Below are 18289 nucleotides of genomic sequence, written 5' to 3'. Positions count from 1 at the left end.
AGAATGGCTATTATCGAAGAGACAACAAATAACAAGTGTTGGTGAGGATATGGAGAAAGGGGAACCCTGGGGCACTGCTGATGGGAATGTAAACTGGTGCAGTCACTCTGGAAAGAGTATGGAGATTCCTCAAAAGATTAAAAATAGAACTATCATATGATCAAGGAATTCTACTCCTGGGTATTTACCCAAAGAAAACAAAAACATTAATTAGAAGAGATACATGCACCTCTATGTTCATTGCAGCATTACTTTTAACAGCCAAGATACAGAAGCAACGTACGTGTCCACCAATATATGAATGGATAAAGAAAATGTGGTATATACACACAATGGAAAATGGAACATTACTCGGTCAAAAAAAGAATGAAATTCTGCCATTTGTGACAACACAGATGGATCTAGTAGGTATTATGCTTACTGAAATAAGTCAGACAGAGAAAGATCAGTATTATATAATTTCACTTGTATGTGGAATCTAAAAAATAAAACAAACAAACATAACAAAACAGAAAGAGTCATACATACAGAGAACAAACAGGTGACTGCAAAGTGAAAGGGGGTTGGGGGAGAAAAGAAATAGGTGAGGGAGGCTAAGAGGTACAAACTTCCACTTGTAAAATAAATGAGTAATGGGCATGAAATGTACAGTGTGGGGAATATATTCAAAAACTATGTAATATCTCTGCATGGTGACATATCATCAGACTTACCATGGTGATTATTTTGAAATGTACAGAAATATCAGATCGCTATGCTGGTGCAACAGGAACTAACATAGTGTTGTATGTCAATTATACTACAAAAACTTAACTCATAGAAAAAGAGATCATTGCAGAGGAAGGGAGTAGGTAGAGGGGGAATCAGATGAAGGCAGTCAAAAGATACAATCTTCCAGTTATAAGATAAATAAGTACTAGGGATGTACTGTACAACATGATAAATATAATTAACACTGCTATGTTATATATGAAAGCTGTTAAGAGAGTAAATCCTAAGAGTTCTCATCACAAAAAAAGGTTTTTTCCTCTGTTCTCTAATTTTGTATCTATATGAGATGATGGGTGTTAGTGTGATAATCATTTCATGATGTATGTAAGTCAAATCATTATGTTGTACACCTTAAACCTATACAGTGCTGTGCGTTAATTATATCTCAATAAAACTGGAGGGGAAAAAAGTCATACTTGGTCTTTCTAAATATACAACAGAGTTCCTAAAACCAAGCCAAGCTCCATTATTAAAGTGATTTTTTCCTCATCTGCATCTTAGAGTTCACCTCAATGTCAAATTTATAGATTTTTATGTTGTTGGCCTACTGTTTTTAGAATCAATCATTTTTAATTGTATGAAAGTAAATAAAGCACATTTTATATTATAATTTTTCGAAGTCAGAAAAACTTTCATGTAGCTTAACTCAATTATTTTCACAAATTCTCTCAGATGAAAGATTAAAGAAATACCAAAAAAAAGTCTAGACAAGGTTATATAATCTTTCAAAAATACACAGAAATTCTCTAGAATTGCTATATCTTAGTCCTATTTCAGTACTTAGTTCCCTAGTCAACACTCTGCTGAGTCAAATGCAGGCCTCACTATCAATTTTGTTTTTCATTTTAACAATTTTTTTTTGTTTTTAGTAACTGAAATAAGAGTTGGCCCAGAAGAGGTCTCTGTATTATTTTAAGGATTTAGAAATCAGTTTTTATTTTATTATAATTTGAAACCACTGAAAATATTTGTGTTTAAAATAAAGAAATGTCTACTTTTCCACAACTTTACTTTTAATCAAAAATTTTAATTCATTATACTACCAAATACAGTATTTAAACTTTTTAATATTGCTGATATGAACTAACAAGAAAAATTGCTAAAATACATCAAGGGAAAAAAAGTTGCAGAACACTGCGTATAAAATGTATATAACACTTGTATAGTTACACAACTGATATTAATTATTTACAGAAAAAAACCCACATATATCAAACTGCTTGTTATAGTTAACTCTGGGGCTGGGGATAGGATTATGAAGAATTATCTACTTTCTATGCTTGTGGCTGTCCAGTTGAACAAATAAAAATATAGGATGTCCAGTTGAATTGAATTTCAGTATAGAAAATATTTATACTGAAAAATTACTCATTTACCTGAAATTCAAATTTAACTAGACATCCTGTATTTTATGAGAAGGATGGCTGAGTAAGCCTATGTTATATATTGTCTAATGTCTGAATTTAGACATCTGTATCTTACATATAGGTTTGCTATGTTATATATGTCTATACAAAAATAAAAACCTATGACATAAATAAGTGATTCATCTATTCTCTATAATAAACAAACTGAATAATCAAGACTTTTTTAAAAAAGTCAAAATGATACATTTCTACAATAAAAAACTGCTAAAGTTAAAGAATTAAGTAGGTATCTGTGTGTCTCTTCAGAAGATGCTCACGAACACTGTTGCATGAAGAGATTAAGTTACGGACACTATATAGGGTATGATCCTATTTTTGTTTAAAAAGAGTTTTAAGATACCTAATATTATGCATACTTATATAAGGATAGAAGAATGAATGGAGATACATGCACAAAACTGTTTATCCCTGGGAAGGTAAGCATAGGAAGAGGTAAGGAGGAATCAGCAATTTTCCCTATTTGTTTATACACATTTTTGTTTGAAATTCATTTCATGTACTACTTCTATACTGAAATTTGTACCATGTACTACTTCTGTAATTTTTTAGTCAAATTTTTTAAAACGGGGTCAGGGGAGAATCAAATAAAGACACATGCAAGGCACATGTGCCTTTAAAAGCTTTTAAAATCACAGATAAGAAACACCAAAAAAACTATAGAGGAGGATTACCAACTTTTTTACTTTGCTAAGTATTTATTAAAAGACTACTGAAATAGAGAGTCCCTAAGATGACTAATTAGATATAAAACTTCAAGGCCTCTACCTTATATAAACTTTCCAAGACAGAACAGATTATTTAATAACAGATTGAATATACATAGTAATTAAGAGAAAAACATTATCTACCGTATGCCAATGGTTCTCAAATTTCAATTTGTCTAAGTATTAGGGTAGATAATGACCCCCCCAAAGATGTCCATGTCCCAATCTCTGGAACCTGTGTATATATAACTTCACATTCAAAGGGAACTTGAAAGATGTGGTTAAATTAATCTTGAGATGGAGGGTGTTCCCTAGATTATCCTGGTGGGCCCAACATAACCACAAGTCCTTATGAAGCAGGAGGTCTGAGGTGAGAGATGATGCTACACTGCTACCTCTGAAGACAGGTGGCAGGGCCATGAGCCAAGGACTAAAGGAGGCCTCTAGAAAGCTGTGAAAGTCAAGGAGACATTTTCCCATAGAGCCTCTTGAAGGATATGGAATACAGCCCTTGGACTCATTTTAAACTTCTGACCCCAGAACTGAGACCATAAATTTTTGTTGTTTTAAGCCACAAAGTTGTGGCAGTTTCTTACAGCAGCAATAGGGTCCTAATACAAGCACTATCTTAGGAGCTTGTAGAAAATGTATATTCCCAGGTCCTACTGCCAGAGATTCTGACTCAGGAGGTTTGCATGTTTAACAAGAAAGCTCCATGCCTCTGATGCAGGTGATGATGGAATATCCTAAAACCATTAAAATAAATGCATTAAGAAAAATGCATGAAAAATCCATTAAGCTAAACAGCAATACATATGATTTTGTATTTGAATTTTTTCAATATTATATAAGCTTATATAAAGATGATCTGTATCAATGAGAATATACAAAATTAAAATAAGCTTTCTAAAGCTCCTGGAAATTTTTTTAATATTTCACTTCTTAAATAAAAGCAAAATTAGAAGAGAAAGAAGAAAGTACTGTCTATCTTTCACTTGGACCATCATTTCATAAAAGAAAAGGCATTCAATAACAAAAATTGACAGTCATGATCACAGAAAAAGGAGTTTCTCTTGAGAAAGGCTGCCATCTTTGCCACGGGCAATGAAAAGCAGGTGCTAGACAAGCACAGGTCTGAGCACCAGCCTTTGGGAACCACTACCACTACCCCGAAAACTATTTGACTTCAGGCCCTGTGTGAAGAGTAACCAAGAGACCAACTACAGTTCTCTGGGGGTCCCTCCCCTCTCTCCCCACTGCTCCCACCTCAATCAGCCTGAGAAATTTATCTATCATTTGAAGGAGCATTTGATGGGGAGGGTAGAGACCATGTTCCACAAAAGTGGAAAACTGCCAATTCTAAAAAAGGGGGCAATGGGCCAGAAGTCAATGAGAATGATAGCTTGCCAAAAAGAAAATGAGATGATGTAATAGCACCAAGAATACCCACCGGTTCCTTCAGTGATTCAACCAGTTGAAGCAGGCAGACAATGCCACCCTTGTAACCATTTGTTTGTTCAAGTGGGTTCATTCATTAACCTCCGTGCAAATGTGGGGAGATCAATTATTTAGGATGGAAATTACAATTTAATTGTAGATGGCTATTGTAAAGATACTACCTTGCCATATAAGGTTGGTAAGAACAGAAACAATACTTTTTTCAAATTTTTTTTCCTCAAAGGCAGTTTCATATTGCTCTATTTCTCCTTTAAAATGGGTAACTCAGCCAAAGGCAGTATCCTTTGATAAAGATAATGATCAAGCAGTGGGATTTAATGCTAATGTAATGCTTTTAATTAATGTTTTATTGGATGACTCTGTGGTCATTATCATCAACTTCAATCAGCCAAGTATAGAATAATTCCCAGAACCAGATTAAACTGGTTTTAGTTCAGCCAATATACACACAATTAGAACTATTGCCAATTGAGCATAGCTATTATGATCAAACATTTATTATTCCAAAATCATCTGTTTAGAAGATAAATTTGCCTATCTGCTTTAACTCTATATTTAACTTAGATCTTTTACCTAAATGCTGATAACTAAATAACAGATCTTAATGCCAACAATTACACTTGTAATAGATCTTGAAATTGAGAGATTTCTCAATAAAAAAGAAAATAAGTGGAAAAAATGTTACAGCAAATTGCAAAAAGTATGGAAAATGCTATACCAAGAAGCCAGAAGATCCGGATTCTTATTTAAACTTTGAATGAAGTAGCTCCAAGACTTTGGGGAATTAAACTCTGTGACCTTCAGCAAACTCATTTATAAAATGAAGGAATGTGAAACTAGATGGCCCCTTCCAATTTAAGTAATATCTGAATCTACATGTGCCAGTTTTTGGAGTTATAAAATACTACCATCCCATTTATTGTCAGTACCACTTTGGCCACAAGCACAGACTGATCCTGGTACATCGAGCCTACCACAAACTAAAAATAATCATGGGGTGCTGGTCGGAGTACAAACTTACAGCTTGTCCCACTTACAGCTGTTTCGCTTTTTGTGACTCAAAATCTTAGAATTATCTATGCCTCCTCCCTTTCTCCTGTCTCCAATAAGCCCTCAAAAGTAAAGTCTGACTGCTTCTATTAATTTCCAATATCTGATCCCCAATATTTCCAGTTTGGCCAGAGCATTGAATCATAACAGAAGTGAACAAGAGATGAGATGAAAAAGGACCCTATCTATCTTTCTTTAAACCTCTTCTCTCATTACTACCCTTTATGCATTCAATGGTCTGGCCCACCTGACCTACTCATTCTCTCCCAGAGCCACCTCAAGACATCCCACCCCTCTGTATTCCACTGAATCACCAGAATTCCTCTTGTTTCCAGCACTCCCCTCCTGGCAAGCCTTATAGCCCCACCTCAGTTGTTTTAATCCTTCACTCCAAATATGCCAATATTCCTAAAGCCACACCATGGAAAATCTTTGTGGTAAGGAGATGATTAATCCTTTGTGATTAGGAGAGCACTCCAACCCTCGTAACGCTCTTACTGCTTTTCCATTCTGGATACCTCACTAATTTATCAGTGATTCCCCAAAATTACGGCTAGTGACTCAAAAATCACTTCAACTAACTTTTTAAAAACTGACTTTTAAATGTTCAAATCTCACCCTTTATATAAGCCTTCTTTGGCAGAGTTTTAAAATTTTCTTCATAAAGAACTTTCTATTAAGTTCATTAAAAATTAATGTTTGTTGCTCTTGTGCATGAGTTTTTAAAATTACATTTTCTAATAACTTCTACTCATGAAATTAAAATTTTTATTTTACCACTTGATCAAAGTTCTACAGATTAAAAGAATAGGGTATGAAATAATATAACGATCTCTATTTCAACTTAAACACACAATTCTTCATTAGGTCTTATTCCAGCTCGTCTGGTCCTCTTATACTCTTCCACAATGGTTTATTGTTTTCAGAAGACCTCACTGGATACGCCTTTCCTTCTAAAACTTAGCATATATAAAAATAAATCACTATTTGCCTCTCTTCTCTAACCCATTAAGCTCTGTGAGAACAAGGACCAACTCTCTTACAGTTGTCCAGCATAGCATGTAGCATGAACAAATCTCAAACACTTGTTGAAATAATGAATGGTTAATGTTCTACCATATTTTGTTTTCTTCCTATTTCAGCTTATTTCAGGTTAAAGTGATAAAAGCTTGCTGCTGTCCTTTCCAGATAACTATCATTTTATCCTTCTCTTAGATTTGATATTTTGCACTGAAATAGCTTTTGTGAGTTGTTTTTAACGCCCTTATCAATATAATTCTCTTAAATGGGACAAGGAAATATGTTTTTAAAATAATGGAAATGTATTAGGTAATCACCAAGACTCTAGCCCAGGGCAAAAAAAACTTACATTTTAAAAAATGAAAAAGAGAGAGAGAGAGTACTTTCTGAGTTCTAATTTCCATATCAGTTGTTGGAATTTCTAGGGATAACAGAGAATTCATCATAGCGACCTACTGACTACTTACATGATAAGTTGGGGCAACTCAAGCTCTAGAAAGAAAACTAAATTTTATGTAATATAAAGATTGGCTAGAAGGTAAATGGAAAAAGACGTACCTTTATGTCAAACAAGGCAAATGAATTCTAGCTCTTCTCCAGAAGACAATGGGAGAATGAGCTGTTGTGCTGCCTTCAAGTAGAGAACAGTCTTAAAGAGTACATTCAGATAAGTCTATTTATGGTGCTGTTTGATACCAGGGAAGGTTAGGGTGCTGTGGGAATGCTTAAACATCAGAGAAAGCTCCCAGAGACTTGATATTTAAAATGAAAGAATTAGAACTAGTCAGTATGACTGAGGAAATTTACTGGTATCTTTGTTTTGCCTCCTTGAAGTGCCGGCTGCCAGAACTGTGCTTTTAGCCATGCATCACAGATGCATGGGTACAAACTTAGAGCCACACAGTTTTTATTCATTTCCTTCTTACCTGCACTTATCCTATTTAATTTCTCTGTGCTCTGTGTAAACCATTAAGCCTAATTCACCCTTTTTCAGGGCCTGAAAATCATGTAGTAGAAAATATTGTCCTTTCCACTGTTCTTCGTGGGAATATTCCTGATTACATGGTGTTATCACTCCACACCACATGCAAAAAAAAGAAACAAACAAAAAAACCTCAAAAAACCATGGGACAAAAAGCTGAGAAAATGCTGTCACAAAAGGAAACAAAGTCCTGTCTCTCAAAACCACAAGTTCTAGATTTAGCTATACTCTCAAAAGATGACCTTGTGCTAAAAAAGCAATAATCCACTATACTAGTGCTGTTTTGTTCTGTCCCAGTTTTACTAATCCCAGATAACTGGCACATAACTTTCCAAAATTATCCCCAAGCTTAACCTAATTTAGTCTTTCTTACATTTTTACCTCATGGGAATATGGTTACAACATAGGCTGGTCCCCAAAAATACATTCTGTCCTTTCAACCTCCTTCACTCTACCACACGCATGACTCCTACTTCTAAGTATTTTCAACATTCAGATTTTCCACTGAGTGTGTGCTGGTATGCGTGAACCCTAAAACTCCAGCAGAAATGAAAAATGGATAAAGTTGTTTTTAATTAAGAGTTGAGCAACTTGAACATACACAGTAAGATCAGTTCTCTTGAACAAAGATGGAAGTAGGTAACATTCATTGCAGTGGACCTATCATCTCTAGTGCAGGGTGATTTATGCAAGAGTCCAGATGAAATGCTGAGGCCAAAGGAGATGTCTTCCAGGTCTCCTCTAATCTCAGTCTACAGCTCAGAGATGGCATGTAGGTCCTGGGGACCTCAATTCTGCATTCCAGGCCTGGCCCTCTTCTACCAGGTTCTCTATCAGAAGCTCATCCAGAACATAGGAGTCAGTCCAGGAATATGGAGGTACTTCCCAGAACAAATCCATCTGCAAGAGTCCTAATTATGGAGTATACATTAGAACATCTTCCTTCTCCCTCAGAAGCTACAAAACAGCACCCCATGCTCACTACTTAATGCTTTGCTTGCGTACATATCCTAAAGTCCTTATCCAGTCTGTTTGAAGCTTCAGTTCTTTAAAACTAATGCTTTTATTCTCTGATTAAAACCAAATTATGTTTAAAAAGATTTCTTAAAGAGAACTTATGAACCTCTGGATAGTTCCACAAAATTACTTACGTATATACAGATGCATTTTTCTCCTGGCAAGAGGGCTGATATAAGTCAGCAGATTTTCAAAAAGGTCAGTACCCCAAAATGAGAAAAACTGACATAGAGCAACCTTTTTGTTCTTTTTCTGTGTGGATATTTTTCAGAAAAGTGACTTAAGGTAAGTATGCATTCCCGAAAACAGATAAAACAATGCAATGCAATCAGGTAAGAAAAAGGATAATTATTTCTAAAAAAGTTCTCTTACCCTTTTTGTTAGATGTAAAATAATCTCTGGACCCAATGCAGAAGCCACTGAATGCATTGACAGTGGAAAAAACAGAGTATGCTTGCAAGAGATTGCCTTTTCTTTACATTTTCTTGTTCTCTAATCCTCAATAAACTAAAGTTTATCTTCAGCAAACTGGAAGACTAAATATTCTAATTGTTCTAAAAGACTAAATGTTCATGTAAGAATCACAAAATCTTAGCACTTGGTGGAAATACGAAAACCAGGATGGGAACCCAGCTTAAACCTCTCTCCCAAAATAACTAAAAATTATTACCACCCAAAGCAATGAAAATACTGTGGTCAGTTGAAAAGAACCTGAAATTTTGTGTACTTATTAAAATGACAAATAAAAGAGCATTTTCTAAACATTTTGGCTTACAAGTTTGAGTTTTCAAAATTTAGCCCTACACCACCAGATTTACATTCTGTAAATTCTTATATTTCAAAACCGTTACATTCATCATGTATGTGATAATATTTAATTTCTGGCTCCCAGACAGCTGGCTTGCCCCTTGTCATTAATGAGTGGTAAATACAGGGTCACCTTTAGCCCAATCCTAGTTGAGGAATTCAGAAGAAAAGTCAGAAACAAGTTACTTCCCAGTAAACAAATCCCTGGTGGATTTAGCAACTCTAGCCGGTCAGCTTGTGGCACTTGTATGCACACATGGGTGTGCACACACTTATGTGTGCACCAGAAATAACACTGCATCAAACAGAACACATGTTTTTTTTTTTCTGCTTTCTCTTCTATACCTTCCCATTTACTCGTTATTTCCTTGCTACTACTGACTATTACCCTTCTTCAGAGGTTTAGTCATGTACTTCCCTATCAGCCCTGCCTTTTCTTCAGCCCAAATTCTCACATTTCCATGACTTTCTAGGTCATGAAAGATCTTAGAAAACTGAGATATCTGCCTAAAAGTATGTCTGCATATGTGAAACTTGGAAAAATCTAAAAAAATATACTTAAAATTCTGAGGATTTTAAAATGTAGAATTTTAAAGAAATGATAATGGCTAATATTTAGCAATAATATGTTATGTAAATAACTGTAAGTAACTGGCAGGGTTTCCCTTTCATACTCTGGATGACAAGAAGCTTACAGGAAAATCTGAAGCTCGATCATGTATGACCTTAGAGCCTGATTGTTTTTTCTACCCTATCTTGACTACTTCTTGTAATTCATAATTTTAATGTCCCAGTGCTTATCACAAACCTTACAATTCAAATCCTTTGATGAGCAGGAGTCTTTGAATGAGTAAAATTGAGATCAGTGAAGAAAGAACAAGGCAATATTTCCAGTTTCTCAAGCAACAGTCATCATGCTACCACTTATAACTCAGCCTCATCACAAAGGATTATATAATCAGATTCAAGCAATACTGCAAACAACTGTTTTCAAAATTCGGGTCTTTGATTTTAGATTCAACGACCCTTGAAGATTAAAAAAAAAGATTTACTATACTTTGGCAAAAGCAGTACATTTGCAACAACACTGTTGCTACATGAAAATGCCTGATGAAAAACTGTCGAGACTAAACTTCTCTGTCCAGATGACTGTAATAATCAAATTTTGGGGGGATTCAGAATATGAACAAGTAATGGAATTTCTGCGTGGAAGAGTCAAAGAAACACTATACCATACATCACTTAGAACATACATGTAGGAATCAAACATTTGAAATAATACTTGATGTAGAAGTGATTAAAAAAGAAAAGATTTCACTGAAGACCTAAAAAAAAGAAATACTCAGATTGGTACCCTTTTCTAGCTTGAAATTTTAAATTTTTTTTTTGAAGAACTGTAAATGAGACACTATTTACATAGTATTGCCTGGTGATTTCAAAATAAACAAAAAATTTTATTTTGTTTAAAATAAAATCAGTTATAGCAATCATTGCATCTGATAAATACTAGAACTTCTATTTGCTATTCTTTACCAAGTGGCTAAGACAAAAAAGAAATCACTAATTTTGAGAACTGAAGTATTTTCTACCTAGAAGTCCAAAAAGGATAGCCAATTAAAAAATCTGACACAAAATAAGACAATTAAAATTCTACTGTCAAATAATAGACAAATTCAAAGAGTTGAAATCTGCTTAGCAATGTCACTAGCCTTGATCAGATTTAAAAAATCAGTTATTACCCTGAGGTTCTGTTACTGAACAGGAACTTTTAGACGTTCCAGTATAACAACCACCCTTAGGTGCTGAGCCCAGGAATAAAGCCTGGGATTCTGCCAGAGTATTCCTCCTGCAACACAATGGCAGAGCTTTTGTGTGACACAGCAGTAGATCCAAATTTCTTGCCAATATCATGCTCCTTTATTTTTGCAGCATATGAATGAAACCATCCTGCTCTTGGGAAGTCTGTTAATTCTTAAGAAATAAATCAAGGGGAAGGGGGTAGTAAACCAATTCAAGCAAAACTTTGGTTTTTGTGGTTCTATAATTAAAAAATAAGATGAGTAATATGAGAGTGATAGCTCAAAAATGGAAATACCTAGATTGATCTCCATGTGGTTAGAGCAATATTTGATGAACCTGGGTCCTCTCAACATACCTCTGCCTCCCATCCCTGCCCCCATCATAGTTCCTCGTCTGCAAATGAGTGCTTCCTATTGTGGAGGCCACCAAGACTAAAGAATATAATAGTTTTTTTTTATTTTGCTATAATTTTTTTAACTCTTACCAATTCAAGTTTTGGGGTACACCTAACAAACTGAAAAAACTAAAATATGCCAGAGTCTTTTAAAGTTTAGCAACATATAGGTTCACATAAAACATTATTTTAATGTTTGAGGAAAATTTATTTTGTAAACCTGCACCTACTATTTGAAGTCTTTAACTTAATATAAATATATATACATCATTAAAAATGATCAGCAGTGAGAACAAAAGCATGAAATATATTGAGATCTTTTCAAGAAATCTCTCTTCTCACTTATCAAAAATGCTAAACTTTTCTAATGAAAGGAATTCTTGAAGAGAACAACATCAAAGCCAATCTTATTCCAAAATATATCACTTGCAGAGATAAGAAATAAAGCTCAAATATTAACTTGGAATTTTTATTATACTAATTTTATTCAGCCATAAATCACCTAGTCAATTAAAAAGGAGCCACTTACACAACCAGGTGAAAGTGGATAAGCAAAAGAAAATCCTTCATAAATGGGCAATATATTAAGTAATATTCTGTTCTGCTTTAATTAACTTAAAAGAATCATTAGTTAACTCAACTAAGTGAAATATAATTTCACAGTGTTTGAAATTATGTAAGAACTTTTGTTTACCTAAGGTATTTTAAAACTTTCCTATCATCAGTTGGATGAACTGGTTTTTCCAGATATAAAAACAAAACTATAACCCATACTCTGTTCAATTATTACAAATATTGAATTAGTGAGGTTTAATTTAATAAGATATTACTATATTTGCAGTATTAACCAAGTCAGATATGGAATTATTACATTTAAGAGGCCTACTTCAATTTCAAAATATTACCTTAAATATTTTCAGTTTGTCTTCAAAAGCCTTTATTTTTCACACAGGCTTTGTAGTTGGATTATGCTACTATCCTTTATCTGAACTGAGAAGAACTAGTCAATGCACTGAACAATTAAGAGGTTATACAATTTGAGGTAGCATCTTCAGAAATCCTTCATAGAAAGATAGCATGTCAATTCCTTAAACTATGTCAAAATTTTCACTAAGCTAAATTCTGACAATCTCTGTCAAATTCAGAAACAATGACTTTCAGTTAAAAATATGCAAATTATATTAAATACATTCTCCTTAACAGCTTTTATTAAAAAAAACAAAACAAAACCTCCTGCCCCCAAGTACAGTTAATACTTCTGTCTAACTCTCAATCTCCTCTCGGTTTTTCATTTTTACCATATTTTTCCCCCGTTAGAGTAAGCACATTGTATTTTGGTTTCTTTTCTCCCTACTCATTGTTCAGATCAGCATTTTAATAATCTTTTAAGCAATGCTGTTCAAAGAAAACAGGCTATATGAAGCTAAAGAAAATTCTCTAAGTTCAATGTTTTTCAAAGTGAGACATTTTGCTAGACCTATTTATCAAAAATCCACACAAAGCAAACACTACAACTGGTAAACAGCTACAGGAGAAAATTGGAAGCTTAAAAATAAAGCCGTTAAAAACACTTCATTACACACCTTCTCTGTGAAGCCCTTTGTTTCCACTGAAAACCATACTGGAATCCTTGTATAAAAGAAGTTGCCTTCTGGCTGTCAACAGCTATACAGTCAGTAACTGAGGGATCCAGATGTCTGCAGTGGTTAAAACAAATGTTCAGCGGTGGGTGCTGATTCCGCTTCCCTCTGTGTAAGGTTTTCACAAAGGCAGCAGAGTAAGAGCGCACATAGCAACAGCACTCACAGCTGATTGGATGGAGGGTGTGCTCCGCCGCCCCTGCTCGCTGGGTCCACTACAGCTTCCTGTCTACTTGGCAGCACTATCTTGTTGTCTTTGCTCCCCTTACCAACTCAGCTGTGTTTAGGCAACGTGAAAGCAGAGATCAGCAGGGTGATCATGACGAGATATTCTAGCATAAGCCCCTAAAATGTATGTCTCTGGGTCCTTTTGGAAAGAAGCGAAATTCATAGAACAAACATTTATTTCGGTCAGTGTTTCACATAAAACTGAGGACAAAGGGGTGGTGGAGGGGACAGTTTATTACTTCGCATTTCAAGTAAATCAGGTTTTACCAACTGAAACTCTCTAAAAACAAAGAATATAAAAATTTTCAACAATTAGAATAAAGCATCTGTCTACACAGAACTGTGAATTACTTAACAACAAACTTCACAAATTCCAAGAAAATACTGATCAGTTCGTTAAAATGAGATAGGACCTAAAAATAGTCCCCCCTCAAATTTATGCAGTGCCTTTTAAGGGAGCAAGAAAACTTAATTTTAACAGATTGCTTAGAAAAAGATTTTTAAAAGTAAAAATAAGTGCTTAGTAAACTCTAAAAATAAGATTTAACTAGGTATCTGCATTAAAATGTCTTTTTACATAACACGACAATGACATTGAGCCTGAATTCATTTATTTTCTTTATCATAAAATTATCTGGAGATAGGAAGACATAGGAGGTTTTTGGTTTTTTTTTTTCTCTCTCCTCCAGGCTTCAAGTACCAGTCTACACTATCTCCACAAGCTTTAACAAAACCAAAAATCCCTCACCAACTTACAAAGATGTTTGAGAGAGTCAATGCAGGTAGTAGGAGATAAACAGATATGAAGCATCAGAAAAAGTCCTCATTTGGGAAGTATTTCCTTTGAACATCACATAAACTAGGATAGTGTTTTTCAAACTTTTAAGGTAATGGAACGCTTTTAAATAACATTCTTCTAAAAAAATGCATTATTAGTGTTGGCAATAGAATTTCTATATAGGAGGGGTTTGTGGGAGTAGGCAGAGGCTGCAGCAGAAGCATACTGTTTATTACTCAGATCTTTGTTTATCTGGAGTGTCTTGGAGGGAGGGAGCAGAGGCTGATGTAAATGTTGGCACTATTAAAGCACCCCATGAGCACCATGAGGCTATTTTTAAATGAGAGGCTACAAACACTGCAGTTTCCTATCAGCCCCAGAATCCACAAAATTCCTACCCTTGAAAAAGCTTTTAGGAACCCTGGAATTCTACAGCATACGAGTAAGAGATACAACCTGTAAGAGTTAAATCTAATTATTACCTTAGTGTAAAGAACCTGATCATTGGCTCCACAATTAGCCAGAGGGAGAGCTGCTAAGCCCTCTGAGAAATAACAAGAGAGAAGATGTGTTTGGGAACACAATCACTCTCTGAGGTGACTCAGAGAAAAAAACGGCATAGAAGAGAGAATAAGGACTTTGAACCCAGGCCGACCAACCTGTGTGCAAAATATGAAACTGCCATTTACAAACAGTAAGGCGCTATAGAAATTGCTCAACTATTCTGAGCTAAGCTTCAGTTTTCTTATCTGTAAAATGGGGTTAACTTACAGGACTATTGTGAAGGCTAAAAGGTACTCTTTGCCAGCTAGACTGGTAATTTGGTCATTAAGGACTCTTAAGGTTCTTCAAAACTTAGAGACTTTGCAAAACAGTACTCCTCTTCTGCTAGGAGTGGTCTCCCACAACCCCTTCAATTGATGAGTCTCCCTTAAATTTCTCTTGCCCAGGGCAGCTTTCCCTGAGTCAAGGCTAGTCTCAGGCTCCCTGTACGTTTTTCTTAGTACTTAGCTCACAGAATGTTAAATAATTATTTGCAAAATGACTAGTTTGACATTCTCCTCCACTCCACTGTAAGTGCTTTAGGGAGGTACTACGTCTGTCCACATTATTGCTACCTAGCACCATGCCTGATTTATATTCCACATATTTGATTTCATTGCACAACCATGGTAGGGAGGGGGAGGTGTAAATAGAACAAGTATCATTTTCTGCATTGTTCAAATAAGAAAATCAGCTCTACATGTTTATTTACTGAAGTCATATAACTAGAAATCAAATGAAATAAATTTTACAAAATTTTGGGATGAATAACTTTATAATTCAAAATTAACTGCTTCCTATATCTTTGGGAAAAAAGGAAGACTAATATATAATCTCTAAACTGTTTTAGAATACTTCCTTTCAGATATAATTCTTAAGCTTCTTAATTAAAGGCTAATGATAGCCTACATCTATAATCTAAAACTATTGATTAACATATACAAAGAGAACTTATTGAAAAAATATTCAGTTTAGTCAAAAACATGTAATTATAAATGCTTAAAATGAACTCCAAGAGACATACCACTTTACAAAGTAAAAGACATGCCACCTTAAAAAGTAAAATCCAATCAACAGATTTATTTAGTGAAATGCTTCCTCCATGCTACCAGTTTTCTAATAAATTTCAAAATAGCACTTTATATAATTCTGGAGAATGATTGTTTTTTCCCCTAGTTCATCTTGGCACACACAATTATAAATGATCTCAACAGTCCACAAGTTAAGAATCTGAATAATATAAGATGCTGTACTAAGTGCTAGTCTCAGATTCTCAGTTCTCAACCCTCATCCATAAAAAATGCCCTTTTCCCTGCACCCCAACCTAGCATGACCATAACCGTGCTCTCCAATTGTTCAAGAAATATAAATTACTTATATTATACTAATGTAGGGAAGTAAACAGGAAAGCAGATCTTCCATAAGTTTTTTAAAACTACATATTCCAAATATAAAATGGAAAAATTTGAAGGATCAACTGTTTCAGATCATCTGTGTCCTCTGTTAGCAGAAATAATTGGAAACTATCTACTGTTAACATACCTTAGAGATAACCATATTAGCTTGGTCATTTTTTAAACAAAAAGAAATACTGCTAGAATTAAAAAAAGGAACCCTTCAAAGGTAATTATTACATAGCTACTATATATGTAGGCCCATGGGCCAGGCATTTACACGCCCATCTCCCCTGACTCTGTGGTAGTTACTGTCCTCATAGATGAGGAAACCGGCCTGTCACTTGCCCAAGTAACCAGAACTAAGAGGGCAAAGCCAGGTGGTAGGTCTTCCTAAATCTAATATGCGTGCTTTTAAAAATCCCTTTCATATTTACATTCCCATAAGACAAATGTGGTATCACATAAGAAGGAAGTTTAAATACAGAAATTTCAAGTTAATATTTCCCACTTATTACTCATTCAGTAACCACCACTACAGCCCCATTACCCTTAAAAACTGTCACTGATACACTATTTATAATACAGAAAACAGCATTTGACTGCTAAATAGGGTGTTGCTATATAGTATGATCACTACATGAGGACACAATAAAAGATTTAATCAGTGAGACTTCAGTACTTCATGATCACAGATCACATACCTGATCCAGAGAAAAAAGGAAACAGAAAAGAACACTGAACTAGGAACCACAGATCTAGTCTAAACTCTACCATTAATCAGCTTTATGACCTTAAGCACTTCTCTGAAATTGCTCATTTCTAAGTCAGGATTTTTTTTTTTTGTCTGCAATGTTGGTGTGTTATAAGGATCAAATAGGACAAGATACAATTATTTTGAAAATAGCAATATGCAACACAAATAGGATATTGCCATCTCTGGTAGTCTGCAGTCCAGAGGATAACAGTGTAAATATGTTGGCACAAAATCCAATCTCATTACTGAAAAAACTCCTTAAAGCAGCTAGACATAATGGAGAAAAGCCAGAGAGTCTAGGGTTCAAGTTCTTTTCACTTAACAAGCTGTGCTATCAAATTATTTAACCTGAGTCTTTTTCTTCATCTGTAAAATGGGAGCAATAATTTATTTAAGAGATACATAATATAAACCATCTAGCCTAGTACTTGGCTCTCAAGCAATTTGTTTCCTCTTTTCTTTCACAAACACCAGGAATATAGGATGTTACTAGAGGGCAAATGTACATGCATGCATACATACACATACACCAACAAACAAAGGGCAATACATTAGTAGTATCCAATAACAATGGGGATGAAACTTAAATCTTGACTACCAAAGAAAGATTTTTATGACACTGATATTTTTTAAGTTTCTTAAATAGTATCACTTTAACAACACATTTCACAGCTAACTCATTTGCAAGAAAGATTAAACAAAACTAAAATATAAGATTGTTAACAGTTTTGGAAATCAGGGAAACTTATAGTTTTTCTCCTTCAGAGTTTTTACTGAAAAATTATGCTGGTGATTACTAGGATAAATTAAGCCATAAAAAGTTACGTTAATTTCCATTCTCATGGAGATTTCTAGCGATCATTATTGCTGAAATGATTACCCATTGATTTGTATTCATTATAACGTGATACAAATAAACCAAGTGGCCAAAAAGCAATTCAAACATACTGTGTTTTTCAGAGCTAAAACAATTCTTAAAATTAAAATACTAAAAAGTACCTAAGAGATTTAATTGGGATTCTCATCTTTCAAAAGATTTTGGGTTATGATGACCTACATTAGTTCCAGGAGCAGAGCCTTGTTTACAAAATCTAAGATCTTGGAGAGAAGAAAATGTTCTAGCCTGTTTTTTTGGCATCATTCATACTACATTGTTTAAAATGAGCTAGAACAGGGGTTATTTATAATCTAAGTTATTGGACAAACACTCTGTCTAAAAATATCTTATACACACTAGTCAGATTTCATAAGTATCAAGATCAGGTATAAGAATTCATTTTTAATATCCTACAGTACTTGATCTTAATTAATAAATATCATTAGTATATAAAATATGTGTCAAGATGCATATGGGTTCCCCTTTACCTATATCCATATTCCTTTACAGACGTGGTTTGGGATGTTGTTATTATTATTATAAAGAATGGTATGTTTGATTCAATCTTAAAAATCTAGAACCAATCAAGAATTTTTTATTCTGACAAAATGAAGTTTTAGTAAAAGTATTTCCATGGAAATA

At 34.4% G+C, this 18289-nt stretch overlaps 1 protein-coding gene across 15 annotated transcripts in view; it reads right to left on the bottom strand.

The window, feature by feature from the left end:
- ATOSA (atos homolog A) overlaps positions 1 to 18289 on the bottom strand; it is a 99823-nt gene that overhangs the window by 39450 nt on the left and 42084 nt on the right. The window contains exon 1 of one of the 15 annotated variants that reach the window (XM_015242727.3): positions 13014 to 13161. The exons of the other annotated variants lie outside the window; for them this stretch is intronic. Coding sequence (XP_015098213.1) covers positions 13014 to 13050 — 37 coding nt within the window. The 5' untranslated portion in view covers positions 13051 to 13161. Of the gene's footprint in view, positions 1 to 13013; positions 13162 to 18289 lie in introns of those variants that run through there. 15 annotated transcript variants of the gene reach the window in all.

This window comes from Vicugna pacos, chromosome 6 (assembly GCF_048564905.1).
Source record: "Vicugna pacos chromosome 6, VicPac4, whole genome shotgun sequence".
Lineage (NCBI taxonomy): Eukaryota > Metazoa > Chordata > Mammalia > Artiodactyla > Camelidae > Vicugna > Vicugna pacos.
The sequence above is the reverse complement of the archived record's forward strand: the minus strand, read 5'-3'. Positions and strand labels throughout refer to the sequence as shown.